The 16,722-nt window shown below is 43.3% G+C and overlaps 1 protein-coding gene across 2 annotated transcripts in view; it reads right to left on the bottom strand.

Annotated features, from left to right (window-relative positions):
• LOC102784886 (low-density lipoprotein receptor-related protein 1-like) overlaps positions 1–16,722 on the bottom strand; it is an 83,757-nt gene that overhangs the window by 37,196 nt on the left and 29,839 nt on the right. For both annotated transcript variants that reach the window (XM_087833923.1, XM_087833922.1), the window contains exons 4-22: positions 13,933–14,052; positions 13,616–13,744; positions 13,209–13,469; positions 7,296–7,458; positions 6,671–6,893; positions 5,705–5,894; positions 5,463–5,606; positions 5,107–5,343; positions 4,783–4,963; positions 4,273–4,495; positions 3,999–4,188; positions 3,799–3,921; positions 3,379–3,519; positions 2,977–3,102; positions 2,457–2,573; positions 2,291–2,371; positions 2,038–2,205; positions 825–1,007; positions 6–203 (exon numbers count right to left, since the gene is read on the bottom strand). In XM_087833923.1, the coding sequence (XP_087690049.1) occupies positions 6–203; positions 825–1,007; positions 2,038–2,205; positions 2,291–2,371; positions 2,457–2,573; positions 2,977–3,102; positions 3,379–3,519; positions 3,799–3,921; positions 3,999–4,188; positions 4,273–4,495; positions 4,783–4,963; positions 5,107–5,343; positions 5,463–5,606; positions 5,705–5,894; positions 6,671–6,893; positions 7,296–7,458; positions 13,209–13,469; positions 13,616–13,744; positions 13,933–14,052 (3,198 nt within the window). The remainder of the gene's footprint in view (positions 1–5; positions 204–824; positions 1,008–2,037; positions 2,206–2,290; positions 2,372–2,456; positions 2,574–2,976; positions 3,103–3,378; positions 3,520–3,798; positions 3,922–3,998; positions 4,189–4,272; positions 4,496–4,782; positions 4,964–5,106; positions 5,344–5,462; positions 5,607–5,704; positions 5,895–6,670; positions 6,894–7,295; positions 7,459–13,208; positions 13,470–13,615; positions 13,745–13,932; positions 14,053–16,722) is intronic.

The raw sequence follows: 16,722 nt of genomic DNA, 5'->3' as shown, positions 1-16,722 counted from the left end.
TTTACCGCAAAGTTTCTCATCGGAACCATCCGGACAGTCGTCTGTGCCGTCACACAGCTTCTCGGGAGGCAGACAGATGGAGTCGTTGGTAGCGCACACGTGGTGAGACAACTTGCACACCAATGCCTCGCAGTTGTCCTCATCCGAGTTGTCCTCGCAGTCACTGTCACCGTCACACACCCAGGCTTTGCTGATGCAGCGAGCTGGAAAACACCACAAAATACTCATTTTTAAGCTCGTGTCATTTAGTTAGTGTTCAAAAATACATTTAGGTCACTGCTGCTTCAGCACTGAGTGGACAGAATGATGATCTTCTTTTAAACGTGTACATTTAGTTTGAGCACACTAAACATCTGGAAGCTGTAATCGTGGTCTAACTTGCAAGTTGTCCACAAAGTAAAGAGAAGTCTTGTAGATATTTAGGACAAATCTTATATGTAGCAGTTTTGAAATTTAAAAAAAACAGTTAATAAATTAAGTTTATAATAAATTTTAAGAATATAAAATGCATATGTCTGGATGCAATCTCTATTATATCCCTCTATTAAATACAGTTTACAGTTAAATGCAGTCACATCAGCATTTATATTGACACAAGCACAAAAAACTGTGATTTTCAAGTTCCAGTTTTTATGTGATCCTGATGACAAACTGGAAACCAGTGGCAACAGTCAAACATTATCCATGACAGTCAGTAAATCTTCCACTTTCTCTTCCTCCTGTGATAAAGCATTTCATTGCTTTCCTGCACAACAAATAATTACATCTTTTATTCATACTGTTCAAAAAGTTCACCCTTAACTAGCATCTGGCAAATTCCTCACCAGAGTCCCTGCAGCTGAACTTGACTGCAGGGTCACAAGTCTGAGTGAAGCCCTCGCAGTTGCTCTCATCGCTCAGGTCCATACAGTCTGTGTCGCCATCGCAACGCCAACGCTTGGGAATGCACAGGCCGTCCATGCGACACTGGAACTCGTCTCCGTGGCAGCCACCTGGAGGTCGGGTTGCTAGAGAGACAAAATGTCATAGTTAGCCAGCAAAAGTGATGGTGTGTGCAGAGAAGCAATCAAACAGGAACAAAACAGAAACCACAGCTCACAGCTACAAAGACCGCACAAACAGATGCCCAAAAAACAAAAACAAAAAAACTGGGATGAGAAAGAAAAGGCCGTTACAGTCATTAGTTATTGTGTAGGTATCCTGGGATGCTGGGTGACAACCTGACTCTGAGCCAACCCAAATAACAATAACACACATGGCTCGCTGACTGGTGTAGCAGAGAGATTAAACGCATCGCTGCAGAAGCGGCACAGTGACGTCTCCTCATGACAGCGTTCGGCACAGCTAAAGAAAACCGGACTCCTCGCGGCACAGGACCACAATATAAAACAGGGGAAAGTGATGAAACCGTTTTATTTTATTTCACTTAATAACTTCCAGATGGCAGCCAAGAGAACTCACAAACACACGCAGCCGGGCACACACAACAGAGCACAGATTGCTCATTAGGCCAGCAGGTCACGCTGGGCCCGGATTTTGCATGCTGGGACTTAACAGCATTTCGGCATGGATCAAACGGTACACACAACATCGGATGCTCACAGTTCACAGGGGCTTCTCGGCAGAGCAAGGCTAAAGGTAATCGTGCAACACTGAGACGTGATGTCGTTCATATGAAAAAGCAGCACACCCCACTCCAAACATGTTCATATCGCTACAGCACAGTCAAAACATCTGTGCGAGTTGCACGACACCATGAAAGCGTTTTGAGATTTGTTGTCTAACCACAAAACATAGCAACAGAAATGAATCAGAGGAAGCTGGAGAGCATGTAGGGGCATGTAGAGAACAGGAAGTGGGATAGGGAGAAGACGTCGTGACAACCCCTTTATGAGTGCAAATAGCAACCTGTAAATATAATGATAGCATCTTTGCTAAATGACAACGAGAAGCTGACTCAGCTATAAGACAAGAGAGCAGACGCCACCATAACAGAAACATGTTCGAGCAGGGCTATTTCAGTTCGAGCTAAATTACCTTGGTTGGTACAGTTGGCATGAGTCTCGTCACTGTAGTCTCCGCAGTCGTTGTCGCCGTCGCAGGTCCAGTATTCTGGGATGCAGCGGCCGCTGTTACATTTGAACTGGACGCTGGAACAAGAGTGGCTGCAGCCTGCTTCGTCGCTGCTGTCTCCGCAGTCATTGTCTGTACATCAGATTTTTACATTTACTACTTAGATTGGACTCTACAGTACAGCGAGACAGACGGGGAAGGGGGGGATGATACTCACCGTTGTCACAGCGCCAATTTATATTGATGCAGCGGCCATTGGCGCAGGTGAACTGGGTGAGAGGGAAACAGGTTGGATACGCTGCGGGAGCAAAAGAGGAGTGTGTTTAAAAAATATTTATAGAGAAAAATGTGATATTCAACATGAAAGAGCAATAAAGACTCACCGCAGGAATCAGGTTCATCTGAGCGATCTCCACAGTCATCATCAAGGTCGCATGTCCAGGAGATGGGGATGCAGCGCCCACTGGCACAGGGGTATTGGTTGGGTGGACATGTGCGAGCTGAAAGGGGAAATTATACATTTGTTCTCTTATTTTTTAGGGCGTGCGCTGTTACAGACCAGAACCATGTGAAATCGCCTCAAAAAGTACTTCCAGTCGCTTTCAATCCATCTGACACACTCAGAGAGCTTTAACTAATGGTGCTAAAGATTTAAACATCTTCCTGAACTCTTTGTAGATTGTTGCTGGCATCTGCTGCATGACTAAATGAAAACGAACAGATCACTTTGGATCGCTTTACTCTTACATGCTTCCTCCGTTTAAAACTGTTTTAAAGCGGAGTCATCCTCTGATGACTGCATTACTCTTTTCCGATTTAAGCACAGCTGTGCGGTCTGGAATTTACTCTCTTTCTCCCTCTCTGTATGCTCTCCGAACTAGATGCAACTCAGCTTGTAGATACCAGAGCAGGTGGTGTTGGATTCATCCTCATCGTTCCCACAGTCATTGTCACCATCACACAGCCATCGCAGGGGGATGCAACGATTGTTTTGGCACTTAAATCGCTCGGCTGAGCAGGTGTGCTGGTCTGGGGGAAGAAACAGGAAAGAACAAAATCTTAGAAAACGATTCAAAGTTTGTCAAAGAAGCAAATGAAGAACGTTCGAGTCAAATGTGACCCTTTGCTTTTCGGTATCGACTCGTGATGTCAGAGTTAGAAGCCACGCAAACGCCGCATGGAAAGAGACAGATGTTGGAAACTTTCGTTTGCCCTCTGTCGGGTTGCGTTAGCTAAGACCCTTAAACGCCCTTTTGTTTGTCTTCGTGTTGCTGTGTAACCATGACAATGACGCGGTACACTTACAGCAGAGCTCAGGGGCTTCATCGCTGTTGTCCAGACAATCGTTGTCCCCGTCACACTTCCAGCGCTCTTGGATGCAGCGGTTGTTCTTGCAAGCAAACTCCCCGGGCTGGCACTGGGGCGGGGGAACGTAGGCGGGGTTGGCTAGAGAGGAGATCAGGGGCGGGAGCAGGAACAGATGAGCCATTGAGACAAGAAGCGAGCATGTGAACAAAAGCTTTTAGTGACCAAGTCGGCTTTTGTTAGTCAGCTCTTAAAAGTTATAAAAATATTGACGGAGCTTAGTCAGAATTTCTGCACAGATTTGGAAACACTAACATTTACAATATCTTGCAAATTGAAAGCAAAGTGTGGATTTTGTTTTTAACTCATCTCTTGCACTGCCAGGCAATATCATCTTCTACTGGTAAGACAGCTAAGTACCTCTGCAAGTAACGTTATTGCCATCAAGGATCTGATCATCAGCACAGGCGCAGGATCTGCCATTAGGAATGGCGAGGCACAGACTGCTGCAGCCGCCATTGTTAACTCGACACGCGTTGGTTCCTACACAAAGTCAAAACAGTGTCACGTCATCTTATATTTAATGGGAAAAGGGAAACAATAAGTAGCAGGATACGCACCTTGCTGCTGGTGTGCATCGTACACTCTGATCTCAAATATGGGCGGCCTCTCATTGCGGAGTAGAGTGACTGTTTTAGTGACTTGGTCCAGTTTGTAGATGCTGCCACCGCGGTACTCGTTCCAAAACAGAAATTGCTTGTAGTGGCATAAGCCAAAGGCATGGTTAAGCTCCTGCCCCTCATACACCACCTGTTAAATCGAGAATGCATCTCAAATTCTAGTAGGATACAATTGTAATCAGACAGAATACGACAGTCCCAGAGTTTCACCAACCTTTCGCTCGGTGGTGTTTAGATAAACCATCTCAATGCGGTCGTAGTAAGCATCCACCCAGTACAGGATTCCCTGGGGAATGTCCAGACTCAACCCATTGGGCCACAGGACTGTTTTGCTAGTGAGGAACACTTGGTGATGCGAACCATCCATCCAAGCTTTCTTGATCTTGCCTCTGTTGCTCTCTGTGGGATCCTCCTCCCAGTCAGTCCAGTACATCCATCTGGGAGACAAGGTGAGGTATTACCACATTCGAAAGGTGAGACATTTCTGGATCTGACCTGCAGAACCTCTTAAATATAGCTTTACGCTGTGATGCAACATCCCACAACAAAACAAATGAGGGAGTATTGCCAGCTCCTACACATAAATGTGAGCAGCGAGTCAAACAAAAACCTGCCGTGTAAGCAGCCCACACAACTGCAAAGCACTCAAAACATACTTCATCTCAACTGAATGCTGATGGAAAGAACATTCATTAAGTTAACAGCCCCCTCCCTCAAGTCTCACCCATGCTGGGGGTCCACAACAATGGCTCTAGGGTGGCTCATCTTGCCCTCAATGAGAATCTTGCGGGTCCGTGAAGCCTTCTCCAGCCTGGCAACACTGATAGTCTTCTTTGGTCCATCGTCTGTCCAGTAAAGATTATTTCCCATCCAGTCTACTGCTATTCCCTCTACCGTGTGGATACCTGAGATAAGCAGAAGTAGTCAGTGTGAAAAAGCTACTGGCTGTCCAATCCAAAAGAATAAATACGAATCTGAAATAAGCTGACTTCATTATTTTTTTTTTATCCACAAATTCTTTCTAGCAGCCTGAATTTTCAGTCTTTACCATCCTTCAGTATGACGTCTCTATCGGTGCCGTCTATCTTCTGCCGCCCGATGATGTAGCTCGTGGCATCAGCAAAGTAGATGAATTCATTGGTGGCGTGGAAATCCAATGCTCGGGGGTTCATTAGGTTCTCGATCGGAATCATGTACTCATCGGGCACTTTAGCGTTCATGTCCATGCCCCTGATGACTCCAGGACGACCTTTGCCATACACCAAGAACAACTCGTGGTCCGGCTCTGCAGAGAAGCATCATAAAGCATCTGTCAGAGATTTTTAAACCACTACTACTTCATTCCCATCTCCCATCATCAAGTCAAAAGCTTTTCATCTTTGTCGAATCGATTTCTTCACTCACTCTTGCAGGATTTGCCGTCGCTGCCGAGGCTGAAGCCCGAGCGGCAGCGGCAGGTTCGGGTCTTGTGGCTGTTGCTCAGCAGACATATGTCGGAGCAGCCCCCAGCTTTTCCGAACTGATCCAAAGCACACGCGTGACTACGCACTGAGCGAGGAAACAAGCGCACAACAGTTATGTAACGATTCGCTTTGAAAAACCACATTTGCCTGGCAGCAACTGTTTATAAAAGTCTCACTGCGCACCTTGAGGTTGACGTCTCTGATGGTACACGTGCAGCGCGGCTCCCCGATCTAACCGGGTCACCACCTGGAAGTCGGAGCTGTTGAAGCGGTTTACTCGAATCACGGTCGTTTTGGAGTTGAGGTTGCCTTCGTTCGAGTTTGTTGCATAGAGATAGTTCTCAAATACAGTCAGCCCATACAGATGCTCGATCTGAAATAAGATAAAGGAGAAAAACATTGAGGGGAAAGAAGGGATGTTGCATGTTAGACAGAATATCTCTGCATTCTTAGCAAAAGGGGTTTGCTCAAGCTGGCTGACTAATAGTTTGAGCAATATCGTTTGTGTACATTTTATCTTCAACACTGTCCTGCAAATCCATCTGAATTCAACTTGTCTATTGAGTAATTGATCGGTTTAAATTTAAGAATGTGAATAATCTCTGCAAGACAGAGAAAACTAGACAGACAGATAAAGAGCGAGCGTCTGAGTAAACTTGGCACGCAGCAGCACAAACGCTTCACCCCCCATCTGCTGTAAAGGAGAGAAGGGTCTATTCTGTGCAGCTCTCCTCTACTGTCAGAAAGATGTATGGGCTGAGATCATATTACCTCCCTCCACCTCTCACACAAACACCACAGTCCTGATTTCATTAAGATCATTACTTCCCTATAAGTTTGAGCCAAGCTCCACAAGGGCCAGACTAATATGTTTAGCGAGGCACTAGCCAGGAAAATCACACACTCTTTAAGTAATATCAATCAAGGCAATAAAAAGGACTTATCCCCAGGAGAGGCATGCACTCTTCGCCTGGACGCACAGGAGACGACAGGAAAAGAGCTTTTTCTCCAAACACACGATTAAATCAGAGATATGGAAAACAGATGTTTTGTGAGTACTAAGCTGGGTTGATAAGATGCATGCAGAAGCCTTTATTCTTGAGTGCGTTTGTGTATTTCTTATGGTTACACCGATCCTCAAATCCTCACCATCAGACCCTGGATGATGGTGTGCCGATTCTTGCCCTCATAGTCCACCACTTCGATGTAATCCAGGTAAGCGTCCGCCCAGTACACCAACCTGTTCACCAGGTCCAAAGTGATACCGTGGGGGAAGACGATCTTACTGTCGACCAGCTTAGTGCGGTTTTGCCCGTCCATGTCACAACGCTCCACCCTCGGCGTAGACCCATAGTCTGTGAAGAACACTTTTCTGCAGCAGGGGGAAGAGGATAGATTTAAATTACAGAAGGTTTCACAGAAAAGGAAATGGACTAGATAAATTTAGTTGACCACAACCAGGACAACTGTATTAGACATCGGAATTAAGTAAAATGATTTAAAGACAACCGCAAAAAAGAGAAATGATCCTTTTAAAAGGAACTACACCAGATAGCAGATTGTCAGTATCAGGAACCTGAAACAACCAACATGGAAGTATTTATGTCAGAAAGAAGGATCCCGTCTAGGTCTGCGTCTTGAGAAAGCGCTCTGATTTTCGCCTGGCTGCTTGGTCAGCATGTCGCCTGATCATAAGACAGCATTTTCCTGTTGAGCAGAGCTAAAACAGGATGAGGGCAATCTTAAGTCAAGGAGCCTGGAGGCAAATACAGACCCCATCACTGGGTCCAGGGCGATGCCTTTAGGGTTGTACAGCTCTTGGTCCAGCAGGGTCACACAAGTTTTGCCGTTCTTGTTGCAGACAAACACCCGGTCGTCCACGTCATCCACAAAGTAGAAGTTGCCAGTCAGCCAGTCTATAGCCATCTGCTCCACATCTGATGGACGCAGAGGAGAGAAAAGGAGAGGATGAAACAACAGGATAAAAAAAGAAAGAAAAAACAGGGTTGTGGGAGTACAGTCATATAACTCTTAGTCATAAACCACAATAAATCCAAATACTCTTAATTTTATGATATCAGGTACCGTTCCAAGAATACCTGCAATCTTGATACAAAAAAATAAAAATAGCAGCAATGAATTAATGTTATTTATTGTGTAATCTTGCAGGTTGTCCATTACAAACATTCCACTTGTGTTTGATTAAGGCATGTAGAGTGCGGGGAAGGAAAGGAAAAGAAAAAGGTGTGTTAAGAGTTAGAGGTGAAGTCCAGCACTTTCTAAACTTTGTGAACTCTTATCAGGGAGTGAGACAGAAGTCCCTCGCAGACCTCAAGTCTGCAGACATGCTCTTGTGTAAGATTATTAAGTATTAAGCTGACACTGACCCATTAATTGCATGTGTGCAGTGCAGAAGGGTCTACATGATTGCTAATATGAGTCAAACTGACCCGAAACTCTTGCGACACCTCTCATGAAGGATGTCAAAACTTTGTATCCGCTTTAAGTCAGTTTAAGGAAGGAACTTTGCAGATGGATGCATGTTTTAACAGATTCCACTTCATATTCTTTGAAAGCAAACCAGATCACTACACACACACACACACACACACACACACACACACACACACACACACACACACACACACACACACACAACCACACACACACAAAGTGACCACACTTGCTCTTGTTTACATATGCTCCCATTAACCATTTCAAGTGTGTTAACCTGAGATAACTTTCCAAACCTCTGCTAAAATTTCCAACTCTTCATTATATGCATTTAGATTATAATATAAACTGTGATAAGAATTTTTTTTTAAAGGATGTAAACAGATCAAATCTAATGGCTCTCTTACACTAGACTGAAAGTAGGGTGGCAATATCCTCGCTAGGTAGAGTTAAATAAATAAATAGGCGGCTACCCGCTGATGGCACTGAATCTTTTCCACAAGCACCACAGCTACTTGCAATCAGACTGCAGGTACTGTGGTGATCAACTGGTTTTCCAGTTGGGGCATTGCTGGTCACCGCGTGCAACGTGCAACACTCTTGAGCAACACATTCAACCACTCACAATCATACAGTGGTCACCTGGTTCGAGGCAACCAAACAATTACATTTAGTCTCAGACTGACTGCCATCGCTCTCAGACAGATTGGCAGGTTTGTAAATAACTGTCGTCCAATTTGTCAGAATGTTGCAATCAGTTTGAGTCAATCAGTAGTTTTTGCCAATCTATCACAGTTAATTGTTTGTAATTGCCAACGTGTCCCCATTTAATCATCTTAGACACCAAAAACTGTTTTTGGATGGAGACCACATCATGACCAAAATCAGAAAGCGACAACTTTAATTTGGACTGCATGCATTAACACATCTGAAAGTGAGCCAGTAACCTCTCCCCAAGCTTTGAGCATTTAAAGAAATAACTGCACTGGAACGCTGCAGCAACGCTTCAATCAAAGCTACACAGAACTTCAAAATGCGAGGACTACATGAGATTTGAAGTTTGCTTGATGAAATGCCATAAATAACAAAGAAGATTGATAACTCTGACCATCTCACATCAAAACCGACTATACATTAGCTAAACTAAAAAACAACATGGCCAAACGTATACAGGCAAGTAGCAAATGTTCAGCAGTCCTGCGTGTTTCAAAAACACCAGAATTCTGACAAAAGAAAAAGTTTCTCATGAAGTTAAAAGGGATAGTGATATTCCCATTGGTATCTCTTCTAAAACCCAACTCTACAAAAATCCAGCTGGAAGCACGCCTGCACAAGGCATTGATTAGACTCATATACAGAGCACAGACACAGTTGTGCAACCCAGTGACTGCTGCGTTGTGTAACAACCTACGGAGCCCCTTACTCCAGAGAGCCAGGCAGTCTGTTGACGTCTCCACTGATGCAGCTTCTGGTAAGTGGAAAGTTTGCTGGGAAACTGAATGAACCCACCTCTTTCTTCTCATCTAACCACTCTACCCTCACAACCCCCTTTTTCTCTTCCTGCCTGTTACACCTACAGCTTAAAGCACTTGGAGGAAAGCATACAAGGACGCAGCCTTAGCTTCTTCAAACTAGACAAATGTATTCTTATATTTACATGTCAGTACAAAGCAGGAAAGATGGTGATTTTTCAGCTTCCATAATCCTCTTTGTGCCAAGAAGATCCTATTAACATGAAACCTTCTGAAAAAAGCCCAAAAAGGAGAAGTTAGAAGGAGACAGGAAACATCAGAAAGACAGACGTGGTGAGATGTGCTGGTCCCTGCTGTGGAGTTCCGCTTAGAGGGTGGAGAGGATGGGACGGGTCAGCTCTGCTCTCCTTTTATCTTCACAGTAGGAGAATTAAACATGCAGACAGAGCTGGCCACATCTGGAACCTTTGTACACTTATCTGCGCTTCTCTTTCAGGCTCCCAAAAGCTCTAAATCAACCAGTTCATGTGAACCCTGCATCAACCCTACACCCATCCCTAAGTCTGCCCAGCGTGCTATTAGAGCACCTGATCCCTGCTTCTATTAAACAGCACAGACATAAGCAGTTTATACACATGAATGTCCAGTGAATCAGGTCCAGACATTGTCTGCAGCTTCCTTTTCACTCATGTAGCGGACAGCAGGAGATGTCAGAGAGATACTTACTACCTGAAATACTATGTTTGGTTTAGGCGACGGTTGCTGCCAGGTTTCACAGGATGTGACACAAAGCAGCACGCTCACGTCCTTACTGTCTGTTCTCTGGACAATCACCTCCTTTATTAAGCCTAATGTACATTACACAGACGCCGCACTAAGCGACCTGGAATGACAAAATTTGTTTAAAGCCTACTCCGACACATTCACCTATTTTAATTGTCACAAGAAATTCCTCTGAGTAGCATCTGGAAAAGTTCAGGGCAGAAGCGAATATGTTAAAACCTCTATAGCGAACAGGTTTGGACCAGTTTTATGAGCCGATTTTGAGGTTGGAGGTTGTACGGGTGCGCTCTTATCTCAAAATGCTTTCTTTTTTAAGCGTCGCAGTAACAAGGACACAGAGGAAAACAATATATAATGAAAAAATCCAACAAAAGAACGGATGAAAGTGTCAAATCTCACTTCATGAAACATAATGTTACTAAGTAATGGCTGAACGACTCAAAGGTATTTGGGTTCGTGCGCGTGCTGAAGTGACCTGACTGGACATGACTTGAGACGGCTCGAGGAATGTAAAGGGTGTTCAGGCAGAAACCAACAGAGGAATGTGAATACCATTGATATGACCCCTCACATATACATATTGCTTCAAGGTGTATCATATAACTACCTTCGGTTTCTCATTCTCAATTTCATCCTTCCCTTTAAATTTCATTTAGTGTTTCTCCCGCTTCCACACCTCACAATAATTAAAAGAGCACACTATCAGGGAACGCGGACTCGGGTTTGCAAACCAGAAACAGAAAAATCTGTGATTTGATTAAATTAAATTATATATTGCCAAATCATAACCACAGTCACCTCAATGCATTTTATATTGTAAGTAGGGATGCAACGATATCAATTTTTTCAAACCGATAGGATACCGATACTTGGATCTGAGTACTTGCCGATACAGAGTACAAAAAACGATACTTCAACCACACACACACAAATGCAATGAATTAGAAGACAGGTTTTATTATATTCCCTGCCGATAAAAAATAAAATCTTAATAAAAATGACCACAAAAAAATTTCAAGTGAAAAATAAGCACTTCTGTTAAATTATTGCAGAGTCTCCACATTGTAATTTTACAAAATATTCCTGAACTATTGGCACTGTCTCGAGCTTTCAGAATAATAAATAAACACTTCTGTTTGGAATAAAATAAATACAAATTAGGTTTGCGAATAAAATAAACTTTTAAATTATTGCAGAGTGTCCATATTGTAAACAAACAAACAAAATAATTATTATAAAATAAATAATAAAAAAAATAATAATTGGCCCCCTAGTGGCCAATCTAAAAAACTACAACAGAAATGACAAGCCACCTTCTGATTAATGAAATAAGTTGGTATCGGTTCATGGTATCGGTTAACTTTTACGAGTATGAGTACACACACATTTTACAGTATCGGCCCCGATACCCGATACCAGTATCGGTATCGGTGCATCCCTAATTGTAAGGTAAAGACCCTAACAGAGAGAAAACCCCAAATCAGATGATCCCACATGAGCAAGCAGTTGGCGACAGTGGGAAGGAAAAACTCCCTTTTAACAGGAAGAAACCCGGACAACCAGGATCAGGAATAAGGAGCCATCTGCCACGACCAGTTGTGAGTTTTGACTCTTTTATTAAAATGATAATAACATTCTGTGTGACTGTGGACATTTTCTATATCAAATCAGATCACGGATTCCTAAATTTATGCGAGAGCTGCAGTATGTCAAAGGTATTTTCAGTATGACATCTGATATCTGACACTCGCCAAATACATTAATCAGCAGTGCTTCTTCAGGTTGATGAGATGTTTTTCCCCGATATAACTGTGCTGTGCTTTCAAGAAGACGGGGTTCAAAAGAGCACTGGACCAAAAAGCAACAGCAAAAAGCCGACACAATAAGGGAGACGGGATATGAGGGACTCATGACTGAATCAATAGACTGGAAAAACCCCAGAGTTTCTAAAGCTGCTAGCCTCTGCCCCGGCTGTCAACAGTGACGACTATTACACAAGCTTCATTTGAAGTGGATATGAGCCAAGGCACTCTTAATCATGACACAGGTTTTGTGTCCCACACTTCAGGGTCTACACACCCCAGATTCTCCACTTGTTTTCTTCCTGTCTGCTGTTCTTCGCCTGGGGCCAGGTTCTCAAGGGAAAGCTTCTCACGTGCACGTGTGTGTTTACGAGCATGCAAACCACGCCCTTGCTTTTTGTGTTTTGTCTGCAAATTCTGCCCCCATTCTTAGAGAGTAACGACTCTGTCAGCCAGGCGAATAAAAACAGACCTTGGCAGGCTTGCAATCGCAGATAATTCATTTCAGCATTATATGACTCTCTCAATAGGAAGTAATCATATACTGTGCACATCCATTTGTGTGCATCTGGTTGTTACTCGGAGCCTGTGAGTTCAGACAATGCACAATGACAATGCTACCGTCACAAAACAGATGTGCTGCCTATCCACCACATCTCAGAGGACAAAATGTACAGTCCTGGGAAAGACTTGTCTGGCAAACCCTGGTGCCAAATACCATCACGTAAGAGACCAGTGTCTGATCATACTAGCATGGGTCAAACAAAAGCAGCGGAAAAATACTTTTCCAGGCTTCTGAAAAGCTCCGCACAGTCAGTACACGAATCAAACTTCCCAGCAGGTTGCTTTTACCTGTCAAGAAGTATGCAAATGAATAGCTAAAGGCATGCTGGCAGCCTTGTATGTATTATATAACTAAGTCTGCTACACACACGTTGCTTCTATGGGATAGTTTAGTGGTGTGTCAGGGTGCCCCTGTTCTTTAGAGGAAAAAAAATCTTTTGAAAAATAAAGTTGGCCTCAGCATTTCTTCCTGGCACTTTCAAGTTGGTTTGAGCTGCTTTTGGGAGACAAGCTTACAGTAGAGTTTGAGCTAGCAAACCCACAGCTGACCACTTTTAAAGAAAACAGGAAAATATGAACTATGTCAACAACTGTTTGTAAACTTCTACTCACGGTGCAAGCTGAGAGAGATGTTGATGGTGCGGTTGTTACTGACAGACTTCAGGTCTTGGATGCTGGCACACTTAAGCTGGGTGGCAGCGGGGGTATCGCCCACATCTATCCAGCAAACAGTCTCCTCCGCATAGATGAAGTCCATAGCCATGGTCTGTTTGGTGGCGATGGAAGGAACCCGGGTCGCGGAGCCACTCAGGGAGGTGCATCGGATGTTGTTAAGGTTGGCGATCAGCAGAACAGGCAGACGGTCCACAGGCTCTGGGTGAGGTTAACAATTTTTTAAGTAGAGGAGAGAAAATATTAGGAAGGAATATGATCTCCTGCATAATGTTTTGGCCATCCATTTCCTGGTTCAGCATGAACTATAATCATTGGGCTCTGTCGAGTCCTGTCCACCCCCTCACCATTTTTGGCTTTGCAGGAGCGGTTGTCTGGCTGCAGGAGATAGCCCTCCACACAGCTGCAGGTGTAGCTGCCTTCAGTGTTTGTGCATGTCTGACTGCATGTTCCATACACACCACACTCATTGAAATCTACACAAAGAAACACAAAAGCGCATTAACACACACAGTAAATGATGAAACTTTAAGATAGTACTCTGTTCTCTTCCAAAGGCTGGTTGAATCACCTCTACATGCTGTCCCCTGCACTCAGCAAACAGATGGTTACTTTCTGTTTGTCTTAGGCCAAACTAAAACGAATTTGCCAAATCACCACCCACCTTTACATTTCTTTCCATCTGCAGCAACCTCGTAACCATCTCCACAGTAGCAACGAGGCCCATCATGAGTCACTGCACAGCCAATCTCGCACCCATGGGAGGCACAGTCTGGTGCGTTTGCTAAACCAGGGAAAACAGAGCAACATAGAGCGTGTTAAATACTGCTGAAACATGAATACTATTAAGGATAGCAGGGATGATCCCAGTGCAATTCATGCTATCGTGTCCAATCCTATCCTGTCTTAGAGGACTGCAAGACTGCGAGTGCATGTGAATGTGTGTATGAGAGACAAAAGGACTGTGGGTAAGTGTGTGTATTCATCTGTGCATGTGACAGACGCGGTGATTTGAGAGCTTCTTCTTTTCCAGCCTCAGAGGGAACTCACGGACACATCCTTTTGGCATGAAATGAAAGAGGGGAATCCGCACATCCTCTCATCATGGCCTCTGTAGGTTGTGCATGAGCATGCAGAGGTGTGTGTCGGGGCAAGAGCATGAATAGGGTTGTGTGGTTGTGATAGATTCTTGTCACATGACACTGTTCATGAGTCCAGTACTAAATACATTAAAACAGTATGTACTGTAGGGCTGCCACAAACGATTATTTTGATAGTCGACTAGACACCGATTATTTTTGCGATTAGTCGACTAATCAGATCATCATCCATTGGATGTAAAACGTACAGCTTATTGCACCAGCAGCATCTGCTCTTATATAACTATCATTAGCTTACAGCTTTAAGTGTTTAAGGTATGTGCTCTCATCGGCTCTAGTGAGCCTAGCCCCCGGCTAGCTATCGAGCTAGTGGGTAACAGACGTCTCCGAAAACGTCGGAGCGCTTTTGAAAATATGCGGTGTCTTGATAAACTGAGCAGATATTTGAGGTTTACACAGCTACATTCTCGCCTGAAAATATGTTAAACGTTTATTTTGTGACCCAGAAACAATAATAAGAGTAATATTAAAACTAACTAGCTGCCGCCATTGTTGGAAACTGAGCTGGACCGCGCTATGAATTCTGGGACACTGCTTCTTCTTCTTCGGAATTTAACGGCAGCTGTAATCCTTGTACATGCAGTGCTGCCATCTTCTGTTTCAGTCCGTTATTACACTCTTAAATCCTACTACTTATTCCTGCGTCTTTTGGGATCTTACAAAGCTTCAAACGACACATCGACTATTAAATCAGTCGTCGACGATTTTGATAGTCGACGTAATCGTGGCAGCCCTAATGTACTGTTTGTCATGGTGCTTTAAGGTGACTCTTTCCTCATTCAGTGAGGATTTCCAAAGCCCCCTCAGCAGAGACGCATATAAATTGTTTCATATTCCAAAGTAAACACAGATGCATCAGTGTTCACCATACAACTATTTGCATTAAAACAAACATTTTTGTAAAGGAACTTCCAACCACTTTAAGTTATTACTTATTTTGCTTGTATTTAAAGACTGGCTGCTCAATTACCAGATTAACAAGTCAATTCTTTTTTAAAATTGGTTTTAGGACTGATTATTAGCTAGATAAGAATTCATCTTCTAACCTCATATCAATATGAACAGCAGGACCGAGGAGAGAGAGCATAGAAAAAAAACTTAAGGTTAAAGCAAATTTCCCCCCATAAAATAGAAAAGATAAGTAAAAAAGGAGGCTTCTAGCAGCACAAAGACATTTAGCCCAACCTCCCACAAAAAAAATGTAATTGTTCATACACTATGCGTACTGCAGCTAGTCGTGGCACGGCTGTGAAGAGTGGAGACTGGACCTATTGAAGGACCCTTATTATATAAAGCCTGTGGCACTTTAGGCAATAATGACTCTTTTGTTGTGGCCCCGTTGAAAGGAAAAGTCTCCCAGCAAACATTGTGGCCCATATCGAATCCATTCAGCAAGGCTCACGCTGTGAGAGACCACAGGCAAGCAGAGAGCTAAAATACCCAGCATGTTTATCCCAGCCCAGGTTCATGGATCCCATTTAGCAAAGGCTGGGTGATACAAAGTGACATTATACTTAAATATTATATATTATATTAAGGCATATTCTAATATTAAGGACTATTCTATTATATACCATAAATGCTGTTCATAAAAATCCAACAAATGAAAAATTATCCGTTATAATAACGGTCCTATGAATTAAAAAGGATGATTTGGTTTTCATACGTTTGACAGAGTTTGGTCAAAGTAGGTTCTGGATTTAAATGGAGAGCGAATTCATGTTAAAATTAAGGCTAATGTATCGCTGAACAAATGTAATATTTTACCTTAGTCACACTTAAAAAAAAAAGATTCTGGGATGTGAATATGAAAAATGTACTTGATCCAACCTCAGAGGAGAACAGATGCATGGAGAAAGAATTGAAGAAACAATTAAAAAAGAAAAGAAAAACAAGGAAGTGAAGGGAGAGAAGGCTGGAGGTGTAAAGAGCGCATACGGGACTCGAGGATGAGGTTAGAACGTTCCAGCCCAAAGCAAACAAACAACAGCTGTGTGTCAGAAGATTGACCAGAGCTAATGAAGCAAACAAATCACACAGTGACACACTGGAGACCTTCAGTCTTAAACCAGCACGCCAGAGTCATTGATCCTGTTACTGCAAGGATGGCAACCCTCAATTTCACTATAGACCTCGATGTGGAAGAAGGGAGACATCTGATGTGAGGACGAGTAGGCTAAAGAGTTTTTAAACAACAAATTTAGTTTGAATGTCTTAAAATTCATGTAAACACTCAAGGCATCAGTGAAAATATGATTCATGTATAGTAATGACAGAAAAGGTTGCTACTCGAA

The sequence above is a fragment of the Neolamprologus brichardi genome, chromosome 20 (assembly GCF_056152115.1).
Source record: "Neolamprologus brichardi isolate AB-2024 chromosome 20, ASM5615211v1, whole genome shotgun sequence".
NCBI classification, from domain to species: Eukaryota; Metazoa; Chordata; class Actinopteri; order Cichliformes; family Cichlidae; genus Neolamprologus; species Neolamprologus brichardi.
The sequence above is the reverse complement of the archived record's forward strand: the minus strand, read 5'-3'. Positions and strand labels throughout refer to the sequence as shown.